At 46.1% G+C, this 26,201-nt stretch overlaps 1 protein-coding gene across 2 annotated transcripts in view; it reads right to left on the bottom strand.

Annotated features, from left to right (window-relative positions):
- Positions 1 to 26,201, bottom strand: part of PLA2R1 (phospholipase A2 receptor 1) — a 1,951,179-nt gene that overhangs the window by 1,388,707 nt on the left and 536,271 nt on the right. For both annotated transcript variants that reach the window (XM_069616352.1, XM_069616351.1), the window contains one exon: positions 19,790 to 19,897. In XM_069616352.1, coding sequence (XP_069472453.1) covers positions 19,790 to 19,897 — 108 coding nt within the window. The remainder of the gene's footprint in view (positions 1 to 19,789; positions 19,898 to 26,201) is intronic.

Below are 26,201 nucleotides of genomic sequence, written 5' to 3'. Positions count from 1 at the left end.
AGTTAAATGCATTATCCCAGTTTGAAAACTATCCTATGCGTATGATAGACAAACTTATTGATCGACTGGGGTTTGCAAATTTCCTCTCCATGTTTGATCTAAGGGTTTTTTTTAAATTAATATTTTTTATTGCATTTTTATACCACAACAAACAATAACAACACACTCAATGTTATACATCGTATTTGCAACTTATCCGTTATTCAACGTTACTAACTCTATCACACTCCCCCCCCAACTCCGCCTGTCATATACGTTCGTGATCATTCTGCATCTATTCCGCCTCGTGCAGCCTGTGTGGCCTCCTCTTACTCATTGCTTGCAAACAGAGTTCCAGTTAACGCTATCCAATAGCTGAATATCCATTCCCAGTTCGACTTTTGCTCACTCAGTGCCCTTTCCCATGATCCGGTTTCTGCGGTGACCCACTTTCCCAACTCCTTCCACCAAACAGTTACGCTCAGCTCTTTAGCATCCTTCCACTTCATGGCTATACTACGTTTAGCTAGTATGTACATCAAGTCTTTAATTTTATTTAGCGGTTTGTCTTTCACATTTCTCTTGTACCTGCCTAGCATGCAAGCCCCTGGGGTATGGATGTCTAGGTCTATGCCACTCTGGTGTGCCTTGCGTGCTACCTCCTTCCAAAACCCCTGCACTGTCGGGCATCCGCAAAACATGTGTCCCAACCCTCTATTTACCATCTTACATCTAGGGCATTCTTGTCTCTTTGTACCCTTTAAGGTTGCGGCAGTAGCAGGCGTGAGGTATGCTCTTTGTGTAACATATAATTGTATTAGTTGCAGTATGGCGTTCCTAGAAACCTTTTTATGGTACTGCTTCACCTCCTTCCATTCTTTATCTTCAAACACCTTCCCCAATTCCGTTTCCCACCTCTCTTTGCACTCCAATTCCGTTCCCGAATTCCGGTCTATCAGTACTTTATAAATCCTAGAGATGGCATGCCCACCCACTGCCACCGCTAGCAGTGTTTCAATGTCTTCGCTCCCTATGGTCTCTACATTGCTATTTGGCCATCTATCCTGTAGTACCTTAACCACCGTGCTGTGCAGCAGAAACTGACCCGTCTATACCCGTGGTTTCCTGCAACTCTGCAAACGTCATCAATCCTTTCTCATTCCGCAGGTCCCCTATTGTAGCTATCCATACTCCTTCCATCTTGTTCTCACCCTTCCCCTGCTTCCCGGTCTACCCTCTACAATTGCTGCAATTGATGCCTGCAGCGAGAGGGGATCCACCAGTCCCATGATTCCGCAACGCCTTCTCCAAATTCAGATGCCCAGTTCTATCAGATAAGGATAATCCGATCGTACCCCAGGGGGAACCCACAGTAGGTCTCTTAGGTATCTGCCTTTAATAGCTGGCTGCAACAGTGCCATTTCTGTCGTGGACTCATCTGCCATCCATTGTACCACGTGCTGCAGCTGGCATGCCAGAAAGTACAGCTCGAAATTTTTTATTTTTAACCCTCCCTGTTCATACGTTCTCTGCAGTGTGCCCAGACCTGTTCTTTTCGTCCCACCACAGGAACCCCCTGCATATCTTGTCCAAGACTCGAAAGAACTGCCTTGGAATGTTATATGGGACATTCCCAAAACAATGCATGAGTCTCGGCAGCGCCACCATTTTCAGCAGCGCTGCTCTGCCCATCACGGACAAAGGTGGCTTACTGCAGAACTCCTGTGCCTGTTTGGGGTCTCGATAAATGTTGATTCCCAAGTATCTAAAGTGGTCCCTACTCCACGGCAGAGGGAGGATTGGCAATTCCCTTTACCCCACCTATGCCATCGCAGCCAACGGGAATAAGCATGACTTACTTTTATTAATCTGAATTCCCGTCTTTGCACTTGAATTATCCAACATCTCGAATGTATGGCAGGTTTACTTCTGCATTGCTCAGATACAGCAACATGTCATCCGCATACATGGACACTACATGCTTCACCCCACCCATCTCTTTACCCGTAACTCCGTATTCCTGCCTCAAAAAACCCTGCCACTGTCTCCGCCACCATAATGTATAGCATTGGGGACAGTGGGCAGCCTTGTCTTGTGCCCCTATATAGTTGCCACTTGTCTGAATACATGCTACCGGTTCAGACTCTGGCCATTGGTTCAGAATATATCAGCTGTACCCATTTCATGTACTGTGGCCCTATCCCATTCTTTAGCATTGTGGCATACAACCAATCCCAATGTACTGAGTCAAATGCTTTAGTCGCGTCTAGTGAGGCAACCGCGCACTCTTCCGTGTGACCTTCAGTGTTGTAGATCACTTGGTGCAATCTCCTAAGGTTCTCTGTAATGTTCCTCCCTGGTACATACCCGGTCTGATCTGGGTGTATCAGCACATCTATCACCCTGTGGAGCCTATTTGCCAGCATCGCTGTAAGAATCTTGCTGTCTTGGTTCAGCAACGACAATGGCCTGTAGGATCTGAAGTCTGTGCTTAACTTATCCTGTTTTAGTAGTGGTACTATCAAGGCCTCTTGCAAGCTGTCCGGGAGTATTTGGTCAGCAAATGCCTCGTTGTACACCTTAGCCATCAGAGGCGCCAGTGTATCTCCGTAGGCCTTATAAAATTAGCTGGGGAGTCCATCTGTGCCTGAGGCCTTGCCAGTAGGCAGTATTCTAATGGTGGCTACAACCTCCTCTGGGGTTTTGGGTGCCTCTAGGGATTCCGCCGGAAGTGCATCTAATCGGGGCAGGGTAATGAGGTCCAGTACATCCTGCAGGTCTCTTTCCTCACCTACTGAGGGTTCAGCGCAGAGTGCTTTATAATAATCTGTGAAGACCTTGTTGATCCCCGCTTCTGTGTTCATCTCTTCCTGGTCCCTGTTCTGGATGGAACATATGGGGGATCTAGTATTATCTCGCTTATACAGGCAGGCTAACATTCTTCCTGGTTTCTCACCTTGAGCATGGCTCCTTTCCAGGTATTTCGCATGGCTGAACTTACCCAATCTATCCCATTTCTTTAAACATGCCTGTTTCAGTTCTATTACTTCCTTTACATGCTCTGTATGCACCTTCGCCTCCCCCTCCAATACCTTCAGCCTCTCTTCCATGTTCTGCAGTTCAGTAACTAACTTTTTGCATGCCTCCCGATTCCGCTATCATTACCCCTCTTATAACCAACTTGTACGCCTCCCATACTGTGCCCACCTTCTGTACACTTCCCTCATTTACTGCAATGTACTCGTTGTCCTCATACGGATGTGCTTGCAAATGCTCTGTCTAGCAGTGCTTCACTTCTCAACTTCCATGTATGTATGGGTGGTCTTGGGGCCGACACCCGCCATCTTACTACCAGTGGGGAGTGGTCAGATAGGGCCCTGGCTAGATATTCCACCTCCTAGAATTCAACTTCGTGTTCATCACCAGCAAACACATAATCAATTCTTGTGTATACCTTATGCGGGGCGGAATAATTAGAGTACTCCCTACCTCCCCCGTGCTGTACCCTCCATAAGTCCCGTAACTGAAAGTTTTTTAGCAGTGAGTTTAGCACCTTGGCCGGAGGAGACAGCCATTTATGCTTCTCATCCGATCTGTCTACGGCAGGGTCTAATGTACAGTTGAAATCCCATTCCCCCCAAATCAGAGTTCCACTCCTTTAGGGTCGCAATCTTGCATACAATGATCTAAAGAATACTGTGGCATCATGGTTGGGAGCATATGTATTCACAATACATAGATCATGGTTTTCCAATATACTGTGTAACATCACCATTCTTCCCTCATTATCCGTCTTCACGGTCATCACCTTGAGTGGGATAGCTCGGACTACCCATATGAGGACCGCTCTTGCATGTGTCGAATAACCGGAACCCACCATCACCCCTCCCCACGCCCTTGCCAGGTTTTTCTGCTTTGGTGCGTCTAAGTGTGTTTCCTACAACAGGGCTATCCCTACCTTGTTCCTCATGATATACATGCACACTTTTCTACGTTTCACATAGTTATTAAGTCCCCGGGCATTTCATGTCATAATCTTAACTTTGTCAACCATTGTGATATTGAGTCCAGGGCATCAATGTGGCCACCAGTTTCGATGCAGCTATTTACATGTATGCCAGGCTCCCCATTTCCCTCCTCTCCATGACCCCAACCCCACTCCAAACCAAACTCAACTTGTCCCGCTATGCGAACCATGCAGGTACTTCCCCTGTTTCTGCTCCATTTCGCCTAGCCACTAGACCAGGCTCCTGGTGCACCTACAGGTGGGCCCGGTACTATGTCCCTTAAACTACTACTACTCGGGTGGGTAGTGGGTCTGCTCTCGGCGTTCCCTTTACCGGGCTTCTGCACCACTGTGCTGCTCCCGTTACCTTCTTAACATATCTTATTGCATCCCTAATACTAATAAATTCCAATTACTATGTAGCTTCAACATGTCTATACCCAAATCTACACATCTTTCCTACATTATTAGTTCTATTATGGCGGTCTCTGCCGGCTCTCATCCTCCTGCTTAGGCACATTGATTCTGATCCAGCATATCCAGTATGTGGGCACCATCCATCCACTCATGTGCCTCCGTCGGCGTCTCAAAGAAAAAAATCTTTTCCATTGTGTATCACTTTAAGCTTTGCAGGATATAGCAACATATACTTGAGGCCTGCTTGAGCCTGGCCTTGATCATGATGTACTGGGCCCTTCTCTTCTGGACCTGAAAGATGGCAGGATAAACTGAAATCTTCGCTGATGCCCTCTGCATCGTCCCCCGTGACCTTGAGAAAGCCAGGATCTTTTCTCGGTCTTTATAGTTTAGCACCTTGGCTATCACAGGCCTCGGAGGGGCACCTGGCAGTGGTTTTCTAATGAGGGAACGATGTGATTTTTCTATCGTAAACCCCTGCGTAGGTTCTTCTGCCCCGATTCGTGGATCAACATGTTCTCAATGTACGTGGTGGGATCGGACCCTTCTGCTCCCTCAGGCAGCCCCGTGATGTTGTTTCTGCGTGCCCAACCATCCGCCTCCTCAGCTCTATCTTCCAGTCATTTCACTTTCTGCTGAAGAATGTCGATGTCTTTCGTCGTTTGCACCCTCATTTCCGTATTCTCTTTGACCTTCCCAGTGCGTTCAGCTATAGCTTGGCTGTCTTGCAGCAATAGCACCATGTCTATAGCTACTGCGTCGATATTGGTCTCCAGCGTTGTTTAGAGTGCTGCAATGGCCTCTAGGATCTGCTGCTGCCCTGTTTCTGCCATGTTTCCTGGTGGTGACACTTGTTCCTTATTTGCGTTCCCCCTGTCTTCTTCTTGACGGTGGAGTTGGCTTTTCACGGAGGTTTCCAGTGTGGTTTGCTTCTGTTTGGTCTTACCACTCTTGGTCGTCATCGTGCACCACAGGTCCTGTGGTGTCCTCTGACCTCACCCCGCTGTGAGTTTGTCGGTGCACCACACAAAATATACCTGCTGCATCCCTTTTGGCCACAGTTGTCATCCCTGTTCCAGTACCCCAGGGTAGGTGAGTTGTATTCTGGCTGGCCACAGCTGGCCACAGTGGTTTGCGCCATTTTGCCTGCTCCTCCTGACTGCCTGCAATGTTCCTTTCACTCAACCACCATACCTCGGTTCATAGTCAATGCCCTGTCATAGTGCCAGTCATGGGTGTACCAGCGCATGTGTACTCTCCAGGAGCATGTCCCGCAAGGCTATTCCTTCTGATACATAGCAGCTTTGGTTTGCTGGGGACTCTGTTATGTTGCCACTGCTTGGTTCTGCTGCCTTGCACAGGGCTTCTTCATGTGGCCTTTTGTCCACGTCATTTGTTGTTGACCCCGACCCTGCACGTTAGCCTGTGGCTCCTACAGCAGCTCGCAGGCTTTTGACCGCCGCCCACAGCCCGTTGACCTGTCCTTCGGGCCACTGGAGCCTCGCCTTCTGGGGGCACAATGTCTTGCCAGCACAATGGGTATGGACCACGGGCTACTTGCCTTGACCCTCCTCTGTGCCCCAAGGTCTAATGGCCACTGGCTGCGCTCCGTTGTTAGGGGGAATTCTCTTATAAGGCTAATTTCCCAAACCTAGTGAGTCCCCCAGGAGCTTTGCTGGATTTTTGGGGGTTTTTTTTTCTCCTGCTAAGAGTGAGACTCTTTTACTCCCACTCTTAGGCATGATTTGAGATATGTCTCTGACTATTTGTGTGATTTTGGGCTATGGGGTTTTCTTTTGACTCCATAGGGTATCATCTACTTTTTTATGTGTGTGTTACACAGCACCCTCAGTGCAGTAACACAGGAGTGTCATAGTGACCCCCAAACATAGACTCCATACCGTGGGACTGACTACTGTCTCCCAGGGCATGTAAAGTCACCATTGACTTTGCTAGTCCTAAATTGTGAACAGAACCAGTACAAACCATCATATTGTGGAAGTACTGGAAGGGGTTAATTATATTGCCCCGTGGTCTGTTTTCAAGGGGGGCACTGTCCAGTCTCCCCTTGTCGAGTTTCTGGCTGGTGGCAGTGGTTACTACGCGAAATATTCCACCAGAATATTCTCTATGGGATTTTCCCATTTATTTTAAATGCACCATTTTTTGGTGCAATGTTAAAGATACCGCTGGTTTATTTATTTAATATTAAATTCACGGTTGGGTCTTTTTGCCAGAACTCTTTTCTAAAATGGCGTTCGTGTCCGTCTCTGTAACTCTGACCAAGGTCGAGCCCTTTGTTCCACTTTTTGGCGGGCTTCTCCACAGAAGCCCTCCAAATGGCGCCACTCTGTCTGGGTTCCACAGGAGGGGTGGGGAGGGGAATTGGCACCCTGGACTGCGTTGCCTTAGCAACTTAAGTCACACTCTGTTCTGATTGGTCCAGTGGTAAGCCGCCCGGCTCACCACTTAGCATGTTTGAGTGACAGCTAGGCTGTTGAATGGGGGGTTTTCTGCATAAAAGCAGGGCCTTTGGGACTGGAACTTCAGAAGTCGCCACAGGACCTAAGAATCCGAAGAAGGAAGAAGCTGAGCCATCTGCAACGACACCACCGGTGAAGCCCTGCTGCAACTACGGCACCACTTTCCCGACGACAAGAGAAGATCTTCTGCTGGACGAGTCTTCTTCCTCTGAGCTGGTGGGACCAACCAGTTCGCCCTTTTCGCCTTCCAAAGACGTCTCTTGGTCGAATCACCCGTGCCAAGCACCCCGGCGGCCGGATAGCCAAGCTCATCACTTTGACTGCGAATAAAAGGAACGCACCTTTTATTGACGAACTCCGTGGCTGGTTTCATCCCTGTGCAGTGCAACGACTCCACGTATCCTCCTCGACGCGATCCTCTCTTCCCCTGGTCGAAACAATGAACTGCAACCACTGCCAGGAACAACTGCCAAAGCTGGAGCTTCCTCTGTGTTTAAGGTACTGTGTCCTGCCTGGTCTCCCTTTCTTCGGTTTGCCCAAGGTGACCCTTAAATCCTTGGCTTGCCAACTGGGTTGGCCCCAGACCTTCGAACTTTACCTTCTTGAATCACCCCAACCTCTTTTGAGCATTCTGCAATGACTTTTTAGTGCATTCTAAACCGTGTGATCCTGGGCACATTCCGCTTTGCTCCCTTTAAAGTGGGCCTGGCCTTTGAACTTTGGCTCTACAGTATCTACTGCCTCTTATTCTCTTGCTGAGACCTCCTAAAAGTGTTTTATTTCTATGCTCTGTCTTTTTCTCTCCCTTTAACTGAACTATTGGAGTGCCTTCAGGTTATGCGCTCACACCTGTTTAACAAATCGTGGTGTTTTAATCCTGACTTATCTAATAGTTATTAAGGGAGGTGTGTATACTTTACCTGACTGTGTTTTAACTTGCTTTTCATTTAGAGTGCTAGTATATAGCCTAAAGTGTGTTTTAAATAAATAATTATATACTTTTTATACAAAGCTCTGGCCAGTGTTTGTTAGCTCTACTGTGTTTTTAGCCCTATTGTGTATACTCTATATACTGCCCCGCTCTTCTTGAGAGAAGTCTGACTGCTCAGCCACAGCTACCAGGTAAATCTGGGTGGTGCAGACTGCTACCAATTGGGTTTACTGCTTGTGCCTGTGGTCTTAATCTTTTTGCAGTGGTCGCCAAGGGAACTGCACAGGATTCTGCCTAACATTCGTTAATAAAATGTAAGTGGACGGGGCCTCAGGCTTATGGTCAGCACCCTTTGTCCGGTGCCTCCGCTCTGTTCCACTTGGGCGGATTTGCGCAGCTTCAGGTGGACCTAGCCGCTTATGTGCGCCGTCCCCATGAGAAGTTCTTTACAGTGGCTCGTAGTACCGCGGGCAGCCCCCTTTCCAGCAGTCTGATTAGAGCTCTGGGCTCTCCACTGAGGCCGTAGCCCACTGGCCCCTGCTTGCTGCTTTCGCCTCGTAGTTCTGTTCCTTGGGGGCTCCGAAGACTCAACGTCCTAGGGGTACGGTATCTCTGCTAGCCCTCAGGGTGCAGTCTGCGGGCTTCCTCTTGCAACTTTTCTTTATGTCCCCGGGTCTTGTCATGCTCTGTGTATGCATGCTGCGCCTCGTGGCTGGGGCCAGATAATCCTCATCCATGCCCCTTACACAATGCTGTACCTCCGTCCTGCTCAGGGAGTGGGCAAAGGTTATTGTGGTTTGTGCTGTCATATCCCGTGCACTGCCTGCACAACAAGTCCGGTATAATGCTCCGGAGTTCCGCGGGCGGCGTGGGCCCTCTTCAATCTTTTGAAAACATTTTTTTATTTATTGTGATCTAACCACTTACAATTTAAATGTTACCCCACCGACTCCTTACCGCCACTTGCCGTACTCCATGGCCGCCGCATGTCACAGCTCAGCTGGTTCTTTTTAGTGCTATCCCTGTGGGCTCCTCTCACAGGCGCTCCTGTGCCTCTGCTGCCTGGTGCCTGTCACTACGGAGACAGTTCACCTCCCAGCTGCCCACTGGAATCTGCCGGGTGGTAGGGAGTCCCCGTCGCAGCGTTCCATCTCGCCTTACCACCGCCCTCTGTAACACCTCACAGCCGTCCGTGGCTCGCTTGTCCTGTCGGCATCTCAGCAGTTTTGGCGCGCAGCTTTCCCTTATTGGTGTCCGAGTGCCTCCTTCCGCAGCACTCCAGTTGTTCTGTTCCGCCTGCCCGCAATGCTTTACTGTCTGGTGTGGTGTATGCCCGAGATATTCCATCATGGCTAGACAGCACCCCTCTAGGCCTCTATGGGTCCCGTACACCTCACTTCTATTCATGGGTTCCTTTGTCTTCAGCTGCCATCATTAACCAAAATTTGAATCATAAATAAAACATTTCTCACCAACTGCCATTTCGCCATCAGCTGTTTAAAACAGCATATACTATTGTGTTAGATAATAGCACTGTTTGGTAAAGATATGGTATTTCCACTGATCAAAGTGTGGAAAGTGGCTAATAGTAAAATCTAAATTCAGTCCCACAATAAGAAAGAGGTGTTTGAAGAATTGGACATGAAACAATTGAGATGATTAACCTGTAAAATTGGTTATAATCAATTCAATTGGAATAAAGAAAAACTTCAAAATGCTACTGACATTGTTATTCATCTGGCAGATAACAGAGGAGGTGTAATTTGGGACAGAAGTCTATTTTTAAGAGCAGCCTACCATCAATTACAGAACACCAATTTCTATGAGTTAGTAGATAAGAACATGTTGATAAATATAAAAGAAAACACCAGCAAAGTAATGGTGGCTTTATGTGGCTGTGAAGTAGAGGCAAACTTCCGGAAGTGGTTACTAGTAGTGTTGTGGCATGTGTGACTTGGCTCAAATGGCTTATTCTACTGTCACATTTCATATCTAACGTTTTTAGTTCAAGCCTTTTTAAAGTCACAATAACTTTGCGGATGTTTGATAAGCATGTTTCAATGCTCCAATCACAAGACTGTCGGACTAGTCTACACTCATGATCTCTAATAAGGGTGAAACCAGGTATTTGGTTGTCTGCAGTCTTGAGAAATGCCTGCCTTGGGTTGATTAAGCTATGTATAAAGTAGCACAGCGGTAAGGAAAGGGCCATTTTCAGAATCAAAAGGCTTGGATTTGAGCTAATTTGCATACCCACAATGCTTTGCTGGTGTGGCTCTGAAATACTTCCAGCAGTGGGTAGTAGGTAGCGTTGTGGCATGTGTGACTTGGTGCAAATGGATTATTCTACTTTCACATTTCTGATGAAAGAGTTTTATTCAAGCCTTTTTAAACCCACCTGTAACAGTCAAGAGGGTCAGTTATACCACGGAGGGGCCTGAGACCCAGAGACCCACATGGTTGGGGAATGGTGGGGCCAGGAGACAGTCCTGGATAAAAACGGACAGGAAAATATAATGTGGAACTCCAAGACGGGGACACAGGAGATGGAACGTCGCATTTATGCGAGACGGCAGAGATGCCGACGTTCGACTCTGGCAGTCATCAGGAAGATATGGAACCTCCGGGCGGTCACACTCGAGCCGTAATGCCATGTTCATGCGAAGTAGCAGCGCAGTCAACGTTCGACTCTGGCAGCAGTCAAAGGACCGCGAGCCGTGAGAGGCGGGGCCTGCCGCGGCATGGGAAGCCGCGGTTGTTCAACAGCCCACATAAGTGCCGCGGAGCCGTGGAATATAAAAGAACAACTTTGTGACACAATAACAATACAGCCCAAAAGCACGGGTCTCACAGAGATACACACAGTCCCTTCCAGGGAGAAATTAAGCCTTACCTGGGCAGAGCAGACTGGGACAGGGAGCGGATGGAGGTCGAGGAGGAAGACAAGTTGCAATGCATCAAGGGAAAAAGGGGCAGGGCTTGGGGGAGTTTATATAGACTAGAGGAGGAAGTGAACACTAATTGGCCTGTTAAGTTCTGCCTATATAAAGACAACACTGGAAGGCAAGAGGGTGTTCATTCTTGGTTTTGTTGCAGATCGAACCAGACAGAACATCCGGAGCTACTGAAGGCTGGTGGGCGTATGAGTACTAGGAGGAGAAGTCTTGCCAGAAGTCCTTACCCCATTCTCCGCAAAGAACAGAGAAGAAACCCAGCATAAGCACAAAGAAGGACATTGCAGAAAATAATTCTGCGTGAAGCTATTTTACTTTTACCATTTTTTTTAAGTCTGAATATATTCAAAGACCCACTTTTTATTTCTCTCAACACCGCCTGAATGTCTCATTGTTACAAAGTTTGGTGGCAGCGGTGGGATACTGAAACACGGTATGGAGACTATCATCAAGGCCTTAGCAGATGGACAGCAACAGCTCCAGCAACTGGTGCAGGTGCAGGGACATCAAGCCCAGGCGGATCGACAAGCCATACAACAAGCCCTACAGTTGCAAGCTGCCTCCCAGGATGCCCTGAAGAAAGTGACAGAAGCTGCGGTTGCTCATAGAGGCATGACGCCGGCCCCTTCCAACATTCTACAGAAATTCCAGGCCGGGGAAGATCCAGGTTATTTCTTTACGAATTTCGAAAGGGTGGCTAGAAACTCCCAGTGGCCGGAGGAGAAATGGGGACACTTCATAGCTCCTTTGCTAACAGGCTTGATGGAAGGGGCCTACCAGGCGGCAAACCCCAACGGAGACGCAAGTTACGCGGACATAAAAAGAACCATCCTAGAATGGATGGGGGTGGATGAGGAGGCATATCGTCAGAAGCTACGGGAAACCAAACTCCGCAGTGGGGAAACTCCGAGGCAACTGTACTATTGGGTACACAATGTAACCGAAAAATGGTTAAAACCAGCCAATTGCACCATACCTGAAATCATGGACAAAGTGAAGTTAGAGCAATTTGTGGACGCACTTCCAAGCAATATGCAACGATGGGTCCATCAACACCATCGACCCACTCTCACTGAAGCCATAGATATTGCCACAGCATTCCAAAAAGCAGGTGGAGCCAGGATAAGTCCTATGGAAGGAGGAAACAAACTATTGCTTCCTAGACCCACTAATTTGGGAGATATAAAGCCAACCAAGGTAGATCCCAGAGGTACGACATGGCCCACCACCAGCAGACAACCCCAGTGTTATGATTGTGGGGAGTGGGGCCATATCGCCCGGTTTTGCCCAAGGAAGAACAAACCAGAACCTATGGAGATTGGCTGTATGGAGAACCGGGAGTTTAGAAGGAAAAAAGAGCCCTATACAGTGGAAGTTCGAGTGGACGGTGTACCCGGACAAGGCCTGGTCGAAAGTGGAAGCGAGCAAACCGCCATCAGACCAGAAGTAAGTGTCTTGGGAAAAAAAAGGGAAGCAAAATATTTTGGTAAAATGTGTGCATGGGGATATAAAAACCTACCCTTCCAAAGATGTAAACATAGAGGTTAACGGGGTTCACACACCAATGGAGGTGGCCATCATGCCTCATATACCTGCTCCTATGTTAATAGGGACTGACCTGCCCAACTTTGATGACTGTGTTAGAGAAAAGGAATGGTTAAGAAGGGCTCCTTTCTCAGAAACTGATATTGAAGGGAATAGTGGGAGAATACCAAGGTAAACCAGAAGAGAGAGGAGGGAAGAGAAACGGAGATGGCTGGAAAGTTTCAGTGGCCTCGTAGATTGGATTCCTGAAGATAAAAGAGTCTCTTTTAGAAGCGAAACACTAACTGACCCATCTTTAAGGAATGTCCTCGAGCAAGCAATGAAAGACCCAGAAAGTACAAGCAGTTATCCGTGGTTCAAAGTACAGCGGGGACTTCTATACCGGGTTACAAAAAAAACAGATGAACAGGAGATGGAACAACTTCTGGTACCTCTGAGTTTCAGAAAGTCTATACTGGGGATGGCTCATGATGACCAGACGGGCGGTCACATGGCCAGAGAGAAAACCCTAGAGAAAATCTTGAAGCGGTTTTACTGGCCAGGGGTCTATAGGGAAGTGGCAAAGTACTGTGATGAATGCCCCACATGCCAAAAATCAAACCCAAACAAACCAAGACGTGCCCCACTAGTACCTATGCCACTAATCAAAGAACCATTTTTCGGGATTGGCATGGATATAGTAGGTCCACTGGAACCCAGTAGTCACGGATACCAATATTTATTAGTAGTGGTGGACTACGCTACAAGATATCCAGAAGATTTTCCTATGAGAGGAACAAGTACCATCCAAGTATGCAACCAATTGATTCCATTCTTTGCCAGGGTAGGAATACCATCAGAAATAGTAACGGATCAAGGTCGAAATTTTGTATCCGGAGTGATGAGAAGAGTATGTCAACAGCTTCAAATAAAGCAAATCCGTACGTCTATCTACCATCCACAAACCGATGGTTTAGTAGAGCGCTATAACAAGACCATTAAGCTAATGCTTAAGAAGGTAACGGCACCTACCGGAAAGAATTGGGACAGAGCAGTACCTTGGGTCCTAATGGTATTAAGGGATACCCCACAATCTTCAACAGGTTTCTCACCCTTTAAATTGTGCTTTGGACACCAACCTAAAACAGTACTGGATATCGCCAAAGACGAGTGGGAAGGTCAAGAGGATCCTGCCACCCTAACAGACTATGTGATCGAACTCCAGGACAATCTAACTAGGATGAGGGAGCTGGCATAAACCAACCTGGGAAGATCCCAGTTGACCCAAGAAAAATATTACAATCGGAAAACCAGAGTTCGACAGTTTAAAATAGGTGACCAGGTGCTAGTATTATTGCCCACAAGCCAGAACAAAATGTTGGCCCAATGGAGGGGGCCATATAAAATAAAGGCAATATTAGGACCAGTAAATTACTTGGTGGATCAACCTGATCGGAAGGAAAAAACACAGAATTACCACGTAAACTTGCCGAAGGAATGGAAGACCACGGACAAAGCCATACAGGTAGTCACAAGAACGACCCAGGAACCTGCATTCAATTCAGTTCAGTGGGGAAAACAGCTCAAACCAGAAGAGAAAAGAGAATTGAAGGAACACCTTGAGCCTTTAAGTAATGTGTTTTCCTTCTACCCAGGAAGAACACAGTTGGCAGAACACAAAATTGAAACAGAACCAGGACAGACCATAAGGATCTGTCCTTAACGATTGCCTGAGTCAAAAAGGAATGCAGTGCAAGCAGAAGTGGAGGAGATGCTGAGGCTGGGGGTAATTGAACCATCATGTAGCCACTGGTCATCCCCTATTGTTCTAGTCCCAAAAGCGGATGGGAGTATACGCTTTTGTATGGACTACAGACAATTGAATACCATCTCTACATACCAAGCCTACCCCATGCCCCGAATTGATGAACTTATTGAACAGTTAGGCACCGCTAAATGCATTAGTATCATTGATCTAACAAAGGGTTATTGGCAGATTCCCTTAAAGACTGAAGATAAAATCAAAACACGCTTTTTCTACCCCTTCCGGTCTATATCAATTTACAGTACTACCATTTGGTTGACATGGAGCCCCAACAACTTGTCAATCACTGATGAATCAGGTTCTCCCTCCTCGTCATGTATACAGTGCAGCCTACATGGATGACATAGTTGTATACAGTAAAAACTGGAAGGATCATCTGAGTCAACTATCATCCATAATAAAATCATTGCAATCAGCAGGACTTAACATAAACCCAAAGAAAACCCTACTGGCCGCCAATCAGACTCGATACCTGGGATATCCAGTCGCAACGGGGTTATTCGACCCCAGTTGCACAACATTGAAGCAATAGGGAAACTGCATATGCCCAGCAATAAGAAACAGGTCAGGGCCTTTTTAGGCTTCATTGGATATTATCGGCGCTTCATACCTTTGTTTACTTCCATTGCCAGCCCGTTGACGGATGCTCTCAAATCATCCTACAAAGGCGACCTGCTTAAAGATAAAGAAGCCTGTAAAGCCTTTCCAGAGCTAAAACAGATAATATCAACACAACCTGTTCTACGGTGTCCCAATTTCCAAGAAAGGTTTTTTGTGCAATCAGACGCATCAGGAATAGGAATGGAGGCCGTACTATCACAAGGTAGTGAAAATGATCTACGGCCAGTGGCCTTTATAAGTCGTAAGCTCTTACCACATGAGGTGGTGTATTCTACCATTGAAAAAGAGTGTCTAGCTATCAAGTGGGCCATTGAGACACTCAGATATTACCTTGTTGGAAGAAAGTTTACAGTTTTTACAGATCATGCTCCACTCCAATGGTTGGCCACGCACAAGGACTCAAACCAACAAGTATTGAGATGGTTCCTGACCTTACAGGAAATTTGTTTTGAAACAGTTCACCGACCAGATGCTTTCCAATTAGTTCCTGATTACCTGTCCAGAAATCCTGACCAGCCCGATCAGCTGGATGCTTCGGGGGGTGTATGTAACAGTCAAGAGGGTCAGTTATACCACGGAGGGGCCCGTGACCCAGAGACCCACATGGTTGGTGAATGGTGGAGCCAGGAGACAGTTAGTCCTGGAGAAAAACAGACAGGAAAATATAATGTGGAACTCCAAGACGGGGACACAGGAGATGGAACGTCACGTTTATGCGAGACGGCAGAGGTGCCGACATTCGACTCTGGCAGTCATCAGGAAGACATGGAACCTCCGGGCGGTCACACTCGAGCCGTAATGCCATGTTCATGCGAAGTAGCTGCGCAGTCAACGTTCAACTCCGGCAGCAGACAAAGTACCACGAGCCGTGAGAGGCGGGGCTGCCACGGCATGGGAAGCCGTGGTTGTTCAACAGCCCACATAAGTCCCGCGGAGCCGCGGAATATAAAAGAACAACTTTGTGACACAATAACAATACAGCCCAAAAGCACGGGTCTCACAGAGACACACACAGTCCCTTCCAGGGAGAAATGAAGCACTTACCTGGGCAGAGGAGACTGGGACAGGGAGCGGATGGAGGTTGAGGAGGAAGACAAGTTGCAATGCATCAGGGGGAAAAGGGGCGGGGCTTGGGGGAGTTTATATAGACTAGAGGAGGAAGTGAACACTAATTGGCCTGTTAAGTTCTGCCTATATAAAGACAACACTGGAAGGCAAGAGGGTGTTAATTATTGGTTTTGTTGCAGATCGAACCAGACAGAACATCCGGAGCTACTGAAGGCTGGTGGGCGTATGAGGACTAGGAGGAGAAGTCTTGCCAGAAGTCCTTACCCCATTCTCCGCAAAGAACAGAGAAGAAACCCAGCATAAGCACAAAGAAGGACATTGCAGAAACTAATTCTGCGTGAAGCTATTTTACTTTTACCATTTTTTTAAGCCTGAATAAAGACCCACTTTTTATTTCTCTCAACACCGCCTGACTGTCTCATTGTTACACCACCATAACTTTTCTGGTGTTTGACATACATATATATTATAGTTTTAATGTTGGCCCTACGAAGGGGTGTGTGCTAACCCTGCCCTTTTTATTTGTATCTGGTTCACCTTCCAGATGTGTTTCGCCATGCTAGAAACTTCTATTTCAGGGTAGGAGGAATCTAAACTGTATGGCTGAGCTATGCGGGTGATATAGTAATCTGGATACTTCATGTTCTTTTGCAGAATTAAATTCTTTGCGTAAAATCTTTCCCAAAACCAAGATAATGAGACTTAGTAAGAGAAAGCTTAAGAGTGAAGTTTTTTATTATATGACAGAGAAGGGGTTGCCACCTTTTCCTAAAATTATAGCTATATCACCCACAGTGCTTTGTAGCAGAGAGGCTTTTCAGAAATGAAAAAGTCTTTTTTTTTTGGCTGGATGCGAGAGATATTCAGGGTAATATTCGAGGTTATCCGAAAGTGAAAAGTTGGAAAAAGGCCATTTGTAGGAGGAAAAAGGATAAAATGGCATCAGGCTAGAGGTGGGGAGGGGGAAAGAGGACACCATGTGAAATTGGGGAGTTGTGGGGTGGGGGGCTTGGGACCACGTACAGGGCTTGAATGTATTCGAGGTTATTTTTTCATATTCAAGGTTATTTTTCATATCCACCTTTATTTGTATATTTGGGGTTTTTGCAAGTGCATCACGTCATATTTTTGAAATATTCAGGATTACTTGTAGTCAATTGTTAATATAACCACGGTTATGGGAAACAATTTAAAAATGGAAATAGAGAGTTAAAAAATTAAGATTAATATAAAAAAGGTGACCTTTACAGCCACAGTGAGGTAGGGGGTGAAATATGGCCGTGTCCAGTGAGCACGTAGGACGTGCCCATGCTGTGGCTACTGAGTGCACCCAAAAGAAACATATTGGGGGAGCATGTACAGTGAACACAGCCGAAGGCCATGGCTAGTGGCATGGTAGTGTTCTAAACCATACAGTGGACATGGCCTTCGGGATTGCTCACTGGCCAGGGCCAAAGGCCCTTTTTTGGGCCTGAAAGACATGTATGGTGGCCACAACAAAAGGCTGTGGCCACCCAACTGGGGAATGACCATGTCCACTGGCCATGGCCCAAGGCCTGGCTAGTAGCCCGGTACTGTGTTAAAGTATACAGTGGGCACAGCCAAAGAACATGCTCACTAAGGCCCTGGCTAGTGGGCCCAAAAGACATGTATAGTGGCCACGGCCAAAGACCGTGGCCACTTAGTGGGTCCAAAAGAAACATATTGGGGGAACATATACAGTGGACTCAGCCGAAGGCTGTGGTCACTGGCTATGGCCAAAGGGCATGGCTTGTGGCCCGGTAATGTTTCAAAATATATAGTGGACACAGCCAAAGGCTGTGCTCACTGGCCAGGTTCAAAGGCCCTGGCGAGTCGGCTTGAGAGACATATATAGTGATCAAGGCCAAATGCCGGGGCCTCCTAGTGGGTCCAAAAGAAGCATATTGGAGGAACATGTACAGTGGATACAGCCACTGGCCATGGCTAGTGGCCTATAAATAAACCATAGTATAACATAACGCTTGAAATTCATTGAAAAAAAGCTTAGTTAAGGTGCAGTTAAAGTGCGCAGATTTAATGCAACAAAACTCTTGAAATTCAGTGGCTGAGGGAAGTCATGACCAGCTTAACTCGGTGCGTTCCCTTTGCAAAGTCCATGAGCACATACATATTATAAGAGAAGGGATTCACAATGACATACAAAATGGCATTATGGGGAACATTGCATTACCGGGGACATGAACGGAAGCGTGCTGAGTTAAGCTGGTCATGACTTCCCACATCAGCTGAATTTCAAGGGTTTTGTGCTGTTAAATATGTACAACTTAACTGCACCTAACTAAGGTTTTTTTCAGTGCGGCTCACAGTCCAGTGGTGTTCTCCTCCTAGAGCACGCTTTCATGCCTCATCACTCTTCAGGGAGGCAGATCTGATTCAGGTGTGCAAGGTTGAATCCTTCTCGTTAGTACCAAGATGTTGCCACAAGAGCTCTGGCTCCTGTAGTTCAGAGCCAGCCGGGATCCAACCATTATTCTGGATTTACCATGAGTGTGGGACTGGGGGAGAGTTGCCAACAGTGTGGCACTCCAGAATCAGGCATAGGTAACCTAGGTGCAGCCCCTCTGGAAGCCCAGACTCCGGTAAAATTTGTAGCCAAAAAGGGGGGCCTGCTCTGAACTACAGGAATCAGAATTCCTTTCTGCAACATCCCAGTACTAGCCAGTAGGATTCAACCTTGCACCCCTGTACCAGATCTGCCTCCCTGAAGATTGCCGAAGCTTGAAAGTGCGTGCTAGGAGGAGAGCACCACGGGATATATATATATATATATATATATACTCACACATACATGTGGCACATAAATAATATTAGATCTATATTGCATTTATGCGTTTGTGTGACACATATGTGATTATATGTAGGTGAACGTCAACGTTTACAACTGAATTTAAATGCACTGCGAAAAAGTACCTGTCTGCTGCTGTGCCTGAAAATGGGTGCACTACACCAGCAGGCCCAACTTCTTCGCTCAAAGGGCTGCTCCTGCATTTGGGAGAACAGATGGATTGAGCCACTAAGCATCTTAGCCCATCCCACCTTCCCATGCAGCACCGTAGTGCCATCAAACTAGGGAACTGGTTTGTAGTTAAAGAGTTTTTACAGGAGATATGTGCAAAATAAGTATTCATTTTTTAATGTCTCTATATGTAAAAAAAATATAGATAATGTAATGTAACATATCTAGTTATCACTAATAACGATATGCAACGTTAAAACGTAGCTGTTGCAGCAGTTTCTCAGGACAGGGTATTTACCACTCTTGGATTCATTTTTATCTGCCCAAGAGACCCCGTGATGTCAGTAGACTTTCATGGGACCGCCCTCCTAAATCCTTTGACTTCACCCCCCTTCAAGACTCATGAAGTTAAGAGGTAGGAAGAGGTCAGTGAGTTCCAAAAAGCGCCATTGAACCGCCTGCTAGTACCGTGCACTGAAATCTGCTCACAGTGCTTACAGCTGGGCCACGCCCCACTCACAATTGTTTATCAGAAAATGCGAGATTTTAGTTTTTGGCTGTGTCGTCTCTGTTATGAAATCGCACGCTGGCAACAGAGCCCAAGCAGTCTGTGTGCATTCAGGGCCCCAGAGCTGAAGTTGCTTTCATTACTTTGCACAACCTTTGGACCGCATCAGTTTGTTGCAAACACAGTAAAGGCACTCATTTTTGGGGAAATAATTATTACTTGGCCTTTTTTGGGGCCTCACATTCCATTTTAAAAGGGCGAAGCGGCTGAGCGACAGAATCAGCAGGCCAGGCATTATTTACACAGAGGTGGGCAGCAGTGTGTTAACCTTTGGTTCTGAAACTCGCTCAGCTGAGGTCAGAACTATTGCCTGTCTTCCAGGAATCTAACTCTGTTTCGGGTTTCACATTTTAAAAACAATGCGAAAGCCCTTCATACAATTTGTAGAATGAATGCCGCCATATTAAAAACTCACCTCCTCGCACTGAGTTTCATTCTTGAGGGCAACACTTTGCACATGTCCAGCCTTCTTGCAAATAGAAACCATTTTATCTTCACATTTTCGAACGCTCCAGTGCCCATCCTAAAAGCAAATCATCACAGAAAAAATCAACAACCAGTCTTTTGCGTTGGATCCGGGGATAGCGTCTTTTAATTAAATGTCATGCGTAGCGTTTTGCTGCATAAATAAAAGGAAGAGAACGATAAAGTAAATATAACATTAAGAAATGTGTCGATAAGCACTTTTTGCACGTGTTTTACATTGCCCCTACACGGACACACATGGAAGCTTTAGCTGTTCGCTGTAAATGTCGCTGCTCTATAAATCCAAGACAAGGAAGGAAGGAAGGAAGGAAGGAAGGAAGGAAGGAAGGAAGGAAGGAAGGAAGGAAGGAAGGAAGGAAGGAAGGAAGGAAGGAAGGAAGGAAGGAAGGAAGGAAGGAAGGAAGGAAGGAAGGAAGGAAGGAAGGAAGGAAGGAAGGAAGGAAGGAAGGAAGGAAGGAAGGAAGGAAGGAAGGAAGGAAGGAAGGAAGGAAGGAAGGAAGGAAGGAAGGAAGGAAGGAAGGAAGGAAGGAAGGAAGGAAGGAAGGAATTGGTTTGACCTCTTTGCCCGTTTCGTTAGGGAAGAGTTGGTTGTTACAAAGTGAAGTATCAGTAGTTGCCATTTCCGTCAGCCGATCTACTTTTTTGTCCATTACAAGTCACCTGCCTTTTGGCATCCCCTCATTTCACTGATGCCTCTGTTCCCATCTTCAACCCGACTCACTTGTGGCACCAACAAAAAAGTAATTGTAAGTTCAGTAGTCTGGCCAGATGTAGGAAGCAGAAACCAAAATCGCTCTCTGCATGTCAACACATGTTCACCAATCCAAGACCTTTCTTCCTTCCCTTAGTAGTGTTAGTCATTCTGCCTCGAGAATTCGGATGAGGGGTGATGTGCCAGAAGGTCTCTGAGAACATATTTGACTATAAATAAAACAACCTGAATTTTGTCCCCCGTTAAATCTGATGGGATACCGCCCAACACAATTAGCGTTAATGCAACTTGGGCCGGCGCTATTGGCGTCGGATCACAAGTTGCTGTGGTGGGGTAAATCCCCATTTTCTTTGAGTCCATAGGACTCACTGAGGAATTTTCAGAACAATTACTGCAGCGATATTTGCACCCTGGTAATTGCACCGAAAATGGGTGGAAAGTCGGCGCATTCAGGTGAATGCTCTGGATTTCCCCCAAACTCGGGATTGGGTAGAGTGGTAATGCGGCTGTAATGGTGTTACTGCCGCATTAGTCCCGCTCCGCGCAACTCCGAATGAGGCATCGATTTAAGAGACAGGAAGAGATTATATTCAGTGGCTATAACTGAGTGCAACATCTCAAGACCAATGTGCACCCAACCTCATTGATCACCTTGCATGACATAAATGCACATGCCAGAGCTTGTCAGATTGTAAATAGGATCTCAGAATTGTTTGGAGGCAGAAGATTAAATGTACTGTCTGTAACTAAGTGTGCCATCTTTTTGTGGCCGTTATACATATTGTTTCAGGCATAGAACATTCTTAGAAATCTTTTTGACAATGAAAAGACTTGGAAATAATGTTGCCAATGCAAAGTCTTATAAATCTTTACTGGCATGAGAGTACATGCAGTGTCTGTAAGAGAGAGTGCTCTCGTTATCTGGCCAGTCCACTTACTTTCTTACAATGTGTAGAAAAGTCCTCAATAATTGGGAGGCTGGAAATCCTATTCAGTGGCTGTAACTGAGTGTGCTACCACGGTATCAGAGAGAGGAGTGCCCCAGTGACCACCCGGGAACACCCCAGTGACCACCTTGCATGCATAAACACAGAAGCCACTGCTTGTCGGATTAAGGAGATACGAATCACAAAACTGGAGGCAGATGGAGGCAGAAGATGGCATAAATACTTATTGATAATGTAGAAAGGGTCTTAGAAATATTTTTGCAAATGAAAAGTCTTAACAATTATTTTGCCAATACAAAGTCTTAGAAATCTTTTTAGGCAAGAAAGTGCATTTAGTGGCTGTTACTGAGAGCATAATTTTTTGAGGATAGTCAACACGTGATGCTGTCACGATCCATGCCCCTGACCCCCTCACGTATTACAGCCCCCTGGCAGCAGTGGGGCTAAAGCCCTTTACACCGGCCACAAGGGCCTTAAAACTCCATCAGAAACATACATGGAGTCAGTCTGCCAGGCTCATTATCAGGAATAAAGCAATACCAGTTTTGGACCTTAATCCAAAATGGAGGCCTATTAAACAGCTCAGTTCTTTAAAACCAAGCCATGCGGTCTAGTGTTTTGGGTGTGGCTGGGCCTGGCACTACTTGGCCTGGAACTACTTTTTTCCTATGCTATTTAAACCACACCCAAACAGCAGAACACGCTTCACCTTATTCTGCACTCCTGCAGCGTAACGCTCACCGTGTCCAGCTCCTGCTCATCTGCTTCTCCGGTGGCCTGATCCTGAAGCCCTAGATCCGGATTCCATTAATAACCTGGAAGAACAAGAACAGCATTAGCGAGCAAGAACACTTACCTGTGAAGTAACTGGCCTTGAATCCATCCTGCACTTCGCTTACCTCGCCCATCTCCGGAGTTCGCCGCAACCTGCAAAGGTAAAGAAACAAGGACAGCATTAATAACAATTCTTACCTGGGCAAGCAGCGAGTCCTGGCAGCACCCTGCGCTTCTCTTACCTCGCCCATCTCTGGGTTTCACCGTAACCTGCAAGGGAGAAGGAACAAGGTCAGCATTAACAAAGCACTTACCTGGGCAAGCAGCGCTTCAATCGCTCATCACTCAGGAACATCACTGCAACCTGTACAAAGAAGAGAATAGAACGCAGGTTAGCAATTAACACCAATAAACAGTGCAGCGCTCCGCGCATCAATAACTCACTGTGGTCTTTGCCATTGGCGCGGCAACTCCGAGATCGCAACCATCCCTGTGAAACAAAACGAGACATTGTTAGGGAACAGCGTAGTGGAGCAAGACACCGAGAAGACAGAGAAAACGGAGGGAAAGAAAGAGACAGAATATAGACGGAAAAGACATTACAACTCACCTGGAAGACAGCAAGCAGAGTTGGAGTCACAGCCGGTCTGGACCCGACATAAGGGCACACGGACTAGTGAAGCAACTGGGTCCACGGAACGCCCACACCAACCACGCGCCCCTGCACAGAGACGCAGGATGGAGAGTTCAACGCACAAAAACCTAAGGTGAGCAATAACCCAAAGGGAGGGCATTTGGACCAGAGGGAGGTGGGAGTCCACCCATTAGAACCAGTATCTTAACCCTCCATTCTCCTGTTATAGGCGCTACCCAACATCTGGCACATAACCAAGCAGAGAGCGGTCCGGGATAGCGCTTAGACCTCCATCCAGTATCGTGTGGCGCCCCGTGGATACCAGGTGAGCGTAACAGATTCTTGCATTGAAATTTCTTTGAATTCTTTAGAGGCAGAAGAATATATTACACCCATCTTGAGTGCCAACATGTCTAAAGCACCTAAACTAGCAAAGGGGAGGAGGAGACATTTAGATCAATAGTGTTTTACATCAGTCACTGCAGCTGCTGTATGCGCTGGGGAGGGTCGAATTACCTTGGCAAATTGAAGGCATCAATGCAGCATTCATCAGAACCTGCTGCACAAGAGACAACAGTACATGCTCAGGTGTTGCGGTTGGAGGAGGAGGAGGAGGAGGAAGAAGAGGTTCAGTTTAGTGTTTCTGTGCAGGAGGCAGAAGAACATAGATTGCCTTTACTGATGTGCAAGGATGAACAATACACAGTGCAGAGGAGCATAGGCGTGTCTGTGTCATCCTCTACAAGTGGTATGAGAGCTCAGTGATGTGTATTAGACAGGTACACATTTTGCTGCACATTAATTGATAAAGAAAATAAATGTTATATGATTAATTCGGAATTTAAAATAATACATCATGGCAGTCGTTTGGGAACTAAAATGTGAATGTATGCTTTGTTTCATAGACACACGTGAACATAAGATTATAAAAGGAGTGGTGTAGTAATAGGCCCCATTTATTTCCTGATGAAGGACGTATCTAATTGGAGCAGCACAATGGCTCATTAACCAGCTGAAACACGTGTCGATCAAATGATGAAAATAAATGTTCACACTGTTAAATAGATATAGGTGTGACAAAACACCAATTGATGTATATGGGCTAAAGCCTAAGTATCAGTATTAGGCGAGCAATGTAGTGTCATGTTGATCACAATATATATTGTTTTAGTACTGTGTTCATGTGGTAATGGAAAATAGGTTGATTCATAGCACTCTATGTTGAAATGTAAATTGTAAAAAATGTATACAGTGTCTGTGTTAAAGATAGCATGCATCTGGTATAGTATGAAGCCAGGTTTTACATTTGTATTTTGAAATAAAATGTGTATTTTTGTAGAACTTGGTTGTGACTGTAGAATTGTATACAGGAGGTCTGCAGAAAATAATAGGTCTCAATCACTTTTGTGTATAGATATATGTGAATCCTGGGAGATCGAGACTATACCAGGTACCCTTTATTTTTCTCTGGGGAACATAATGAGGCAGGAGAAACAGCACATAGGTTGGTGAAGAATGATGAGCTAGCACACACAACCTACAGACTAATGGAGGATGATGGGCAAGGGGAAACAGTACGTGCTGTGGAGGAGCAGAATGTGCAAAGTTCCTGGTCTCACCAGTCACATCCAGTGAATCGAGAAAAATGATGATGATGATGAACGAGATGAGGATTCTGACCCATTTGAGGAGCAAAACATGATTCTGGGAAACAATGATATTGAGGAAGAGGGGGGCAATTCCAGAGTTGTTGGGATGGGAGGGAAATATCAAGCTTCTCATCCATCTATGCACAGTGTCTTTCAAACATACTTTTTAAGTTCTGGGAGTGCAAAACATCAGTATGTCACAGCCAGATCAACAATGCCACCAACAGAACTACCACACCACCACCATCTTTGCAGTCAAATGTGTGCATCTTGGCATCTCTTAGCCCACCATGAGAATTCAGATACATATCAATGAGGAAGATAAACAACATCTTGCCATCTGCACTCAGCATTAGAAAACTGTTTGCTGGTGAAGCATGGAACCAACTTGGTTGCCACATCTTTGAAGTCCCACATAATGTGGTGCAATGCACACAAGTGGAATGAACACACACAACAGCAGCCGATCACCATTCCTGCCGCTGACAATGGGTTAAACCTCATTGCTGCCCTATGAATTGGCAAGACTGTGCATGTTCCTTGCATTGCGCATGTCCGTCACTTCACAGGGACACGTTTCATAAGCGATTGCCAACATATGGGGGACATGATTACCACGACTCGAAGATTAGTTCACATGTCACTGCACCAAGAGTCTAAAAGATATACTGCACCAATTTCAGGTGTGCCACAAATTGTCACAGCACCACTTAAAGACTGCAGTTGCCACCCACTGAAATTCTACTTTTTTTTCGTATTAGATCAACTAAGTGAACAATGCCCTACCATCACTGATTATTGCAAGAGTCACCCCCTCGCTTTAGAAGACTATCTTTATGGTTGATTTCTGTTGCATGGCAAAATGTTTTGAGGCAACCACTTTGTGTGTTAGCCGGCTCAGTGTGTCATTCAGTGAGGTACTGCCTTCCAAAACGCAACCTGAGGACATAATAGCCCAATTATTTGTGAGGGATGTGATCTCAACCTTACATGTAGATCCGCACATAGCCTATATGAAGGATACCATTAATTACCTCTTGTCCTTGGTACTTGACCAATGTTTCAAGATTAAAGTGGCTGCTTTTCAGCTGCATGAAGATTCTGAGAAACCATCAGAACAAGACAGCATTCAGACATGCATGGATTGATTGATAAAGTAGGTGGAAAGGAAATTGCATGAAGAACAGAATCAGGAAGAAAATGCAACAACCCCTGTACTCAACACACCAGTACCAAAGAAGTCAAGAACATTGTCTTCTTCATCATGTAATACATTGATCTTGTCGCCTATATAACCTGACACATATTCTGTGAACACTACTGGCCATAAAGAGCCTGTGGGATAGACTCCTCGCTCAGTATGGAATCTACAACGGGGAAAGGGTGTGCACAAATATACAGTAGACCTTCAGCAGCTCAGATGGGGGATGATATATACTTGATAGATGTCACGTGATTTGGGATTGTGATCCACTATAGTACTGGTTCAGTAAGTGGTTCACCTGGCCAGCACAAAATTTGGGAATTCCTGTAGAATTATATAAGGGAGACATGGTATCACAAGTATGACACTGACACAATAGTTACACTTTGTAAAACCTTTAATCAATTCTCAGGGTTTGAAA

This window comes from Ambystoma mexicanum, chromosome 9 (assembly GCF_040938575.1).
Source record: "Ambystoma mexicanum isolate Mex_15411 chromosome 9, UKY_AmexF1_1, whole genome shotgun sequence".
Lineage (NCBI taxonomy): Eukaryota > Metazoa > Chordata > Amphibia > Caudata > Ambystomatidae > Ambystoma > Ambystoma mexicanum.
Note: the sequence above shows the minus strand (reverse complement) of the source record. Positions and strands in the feature narration are given on the sequence as shown.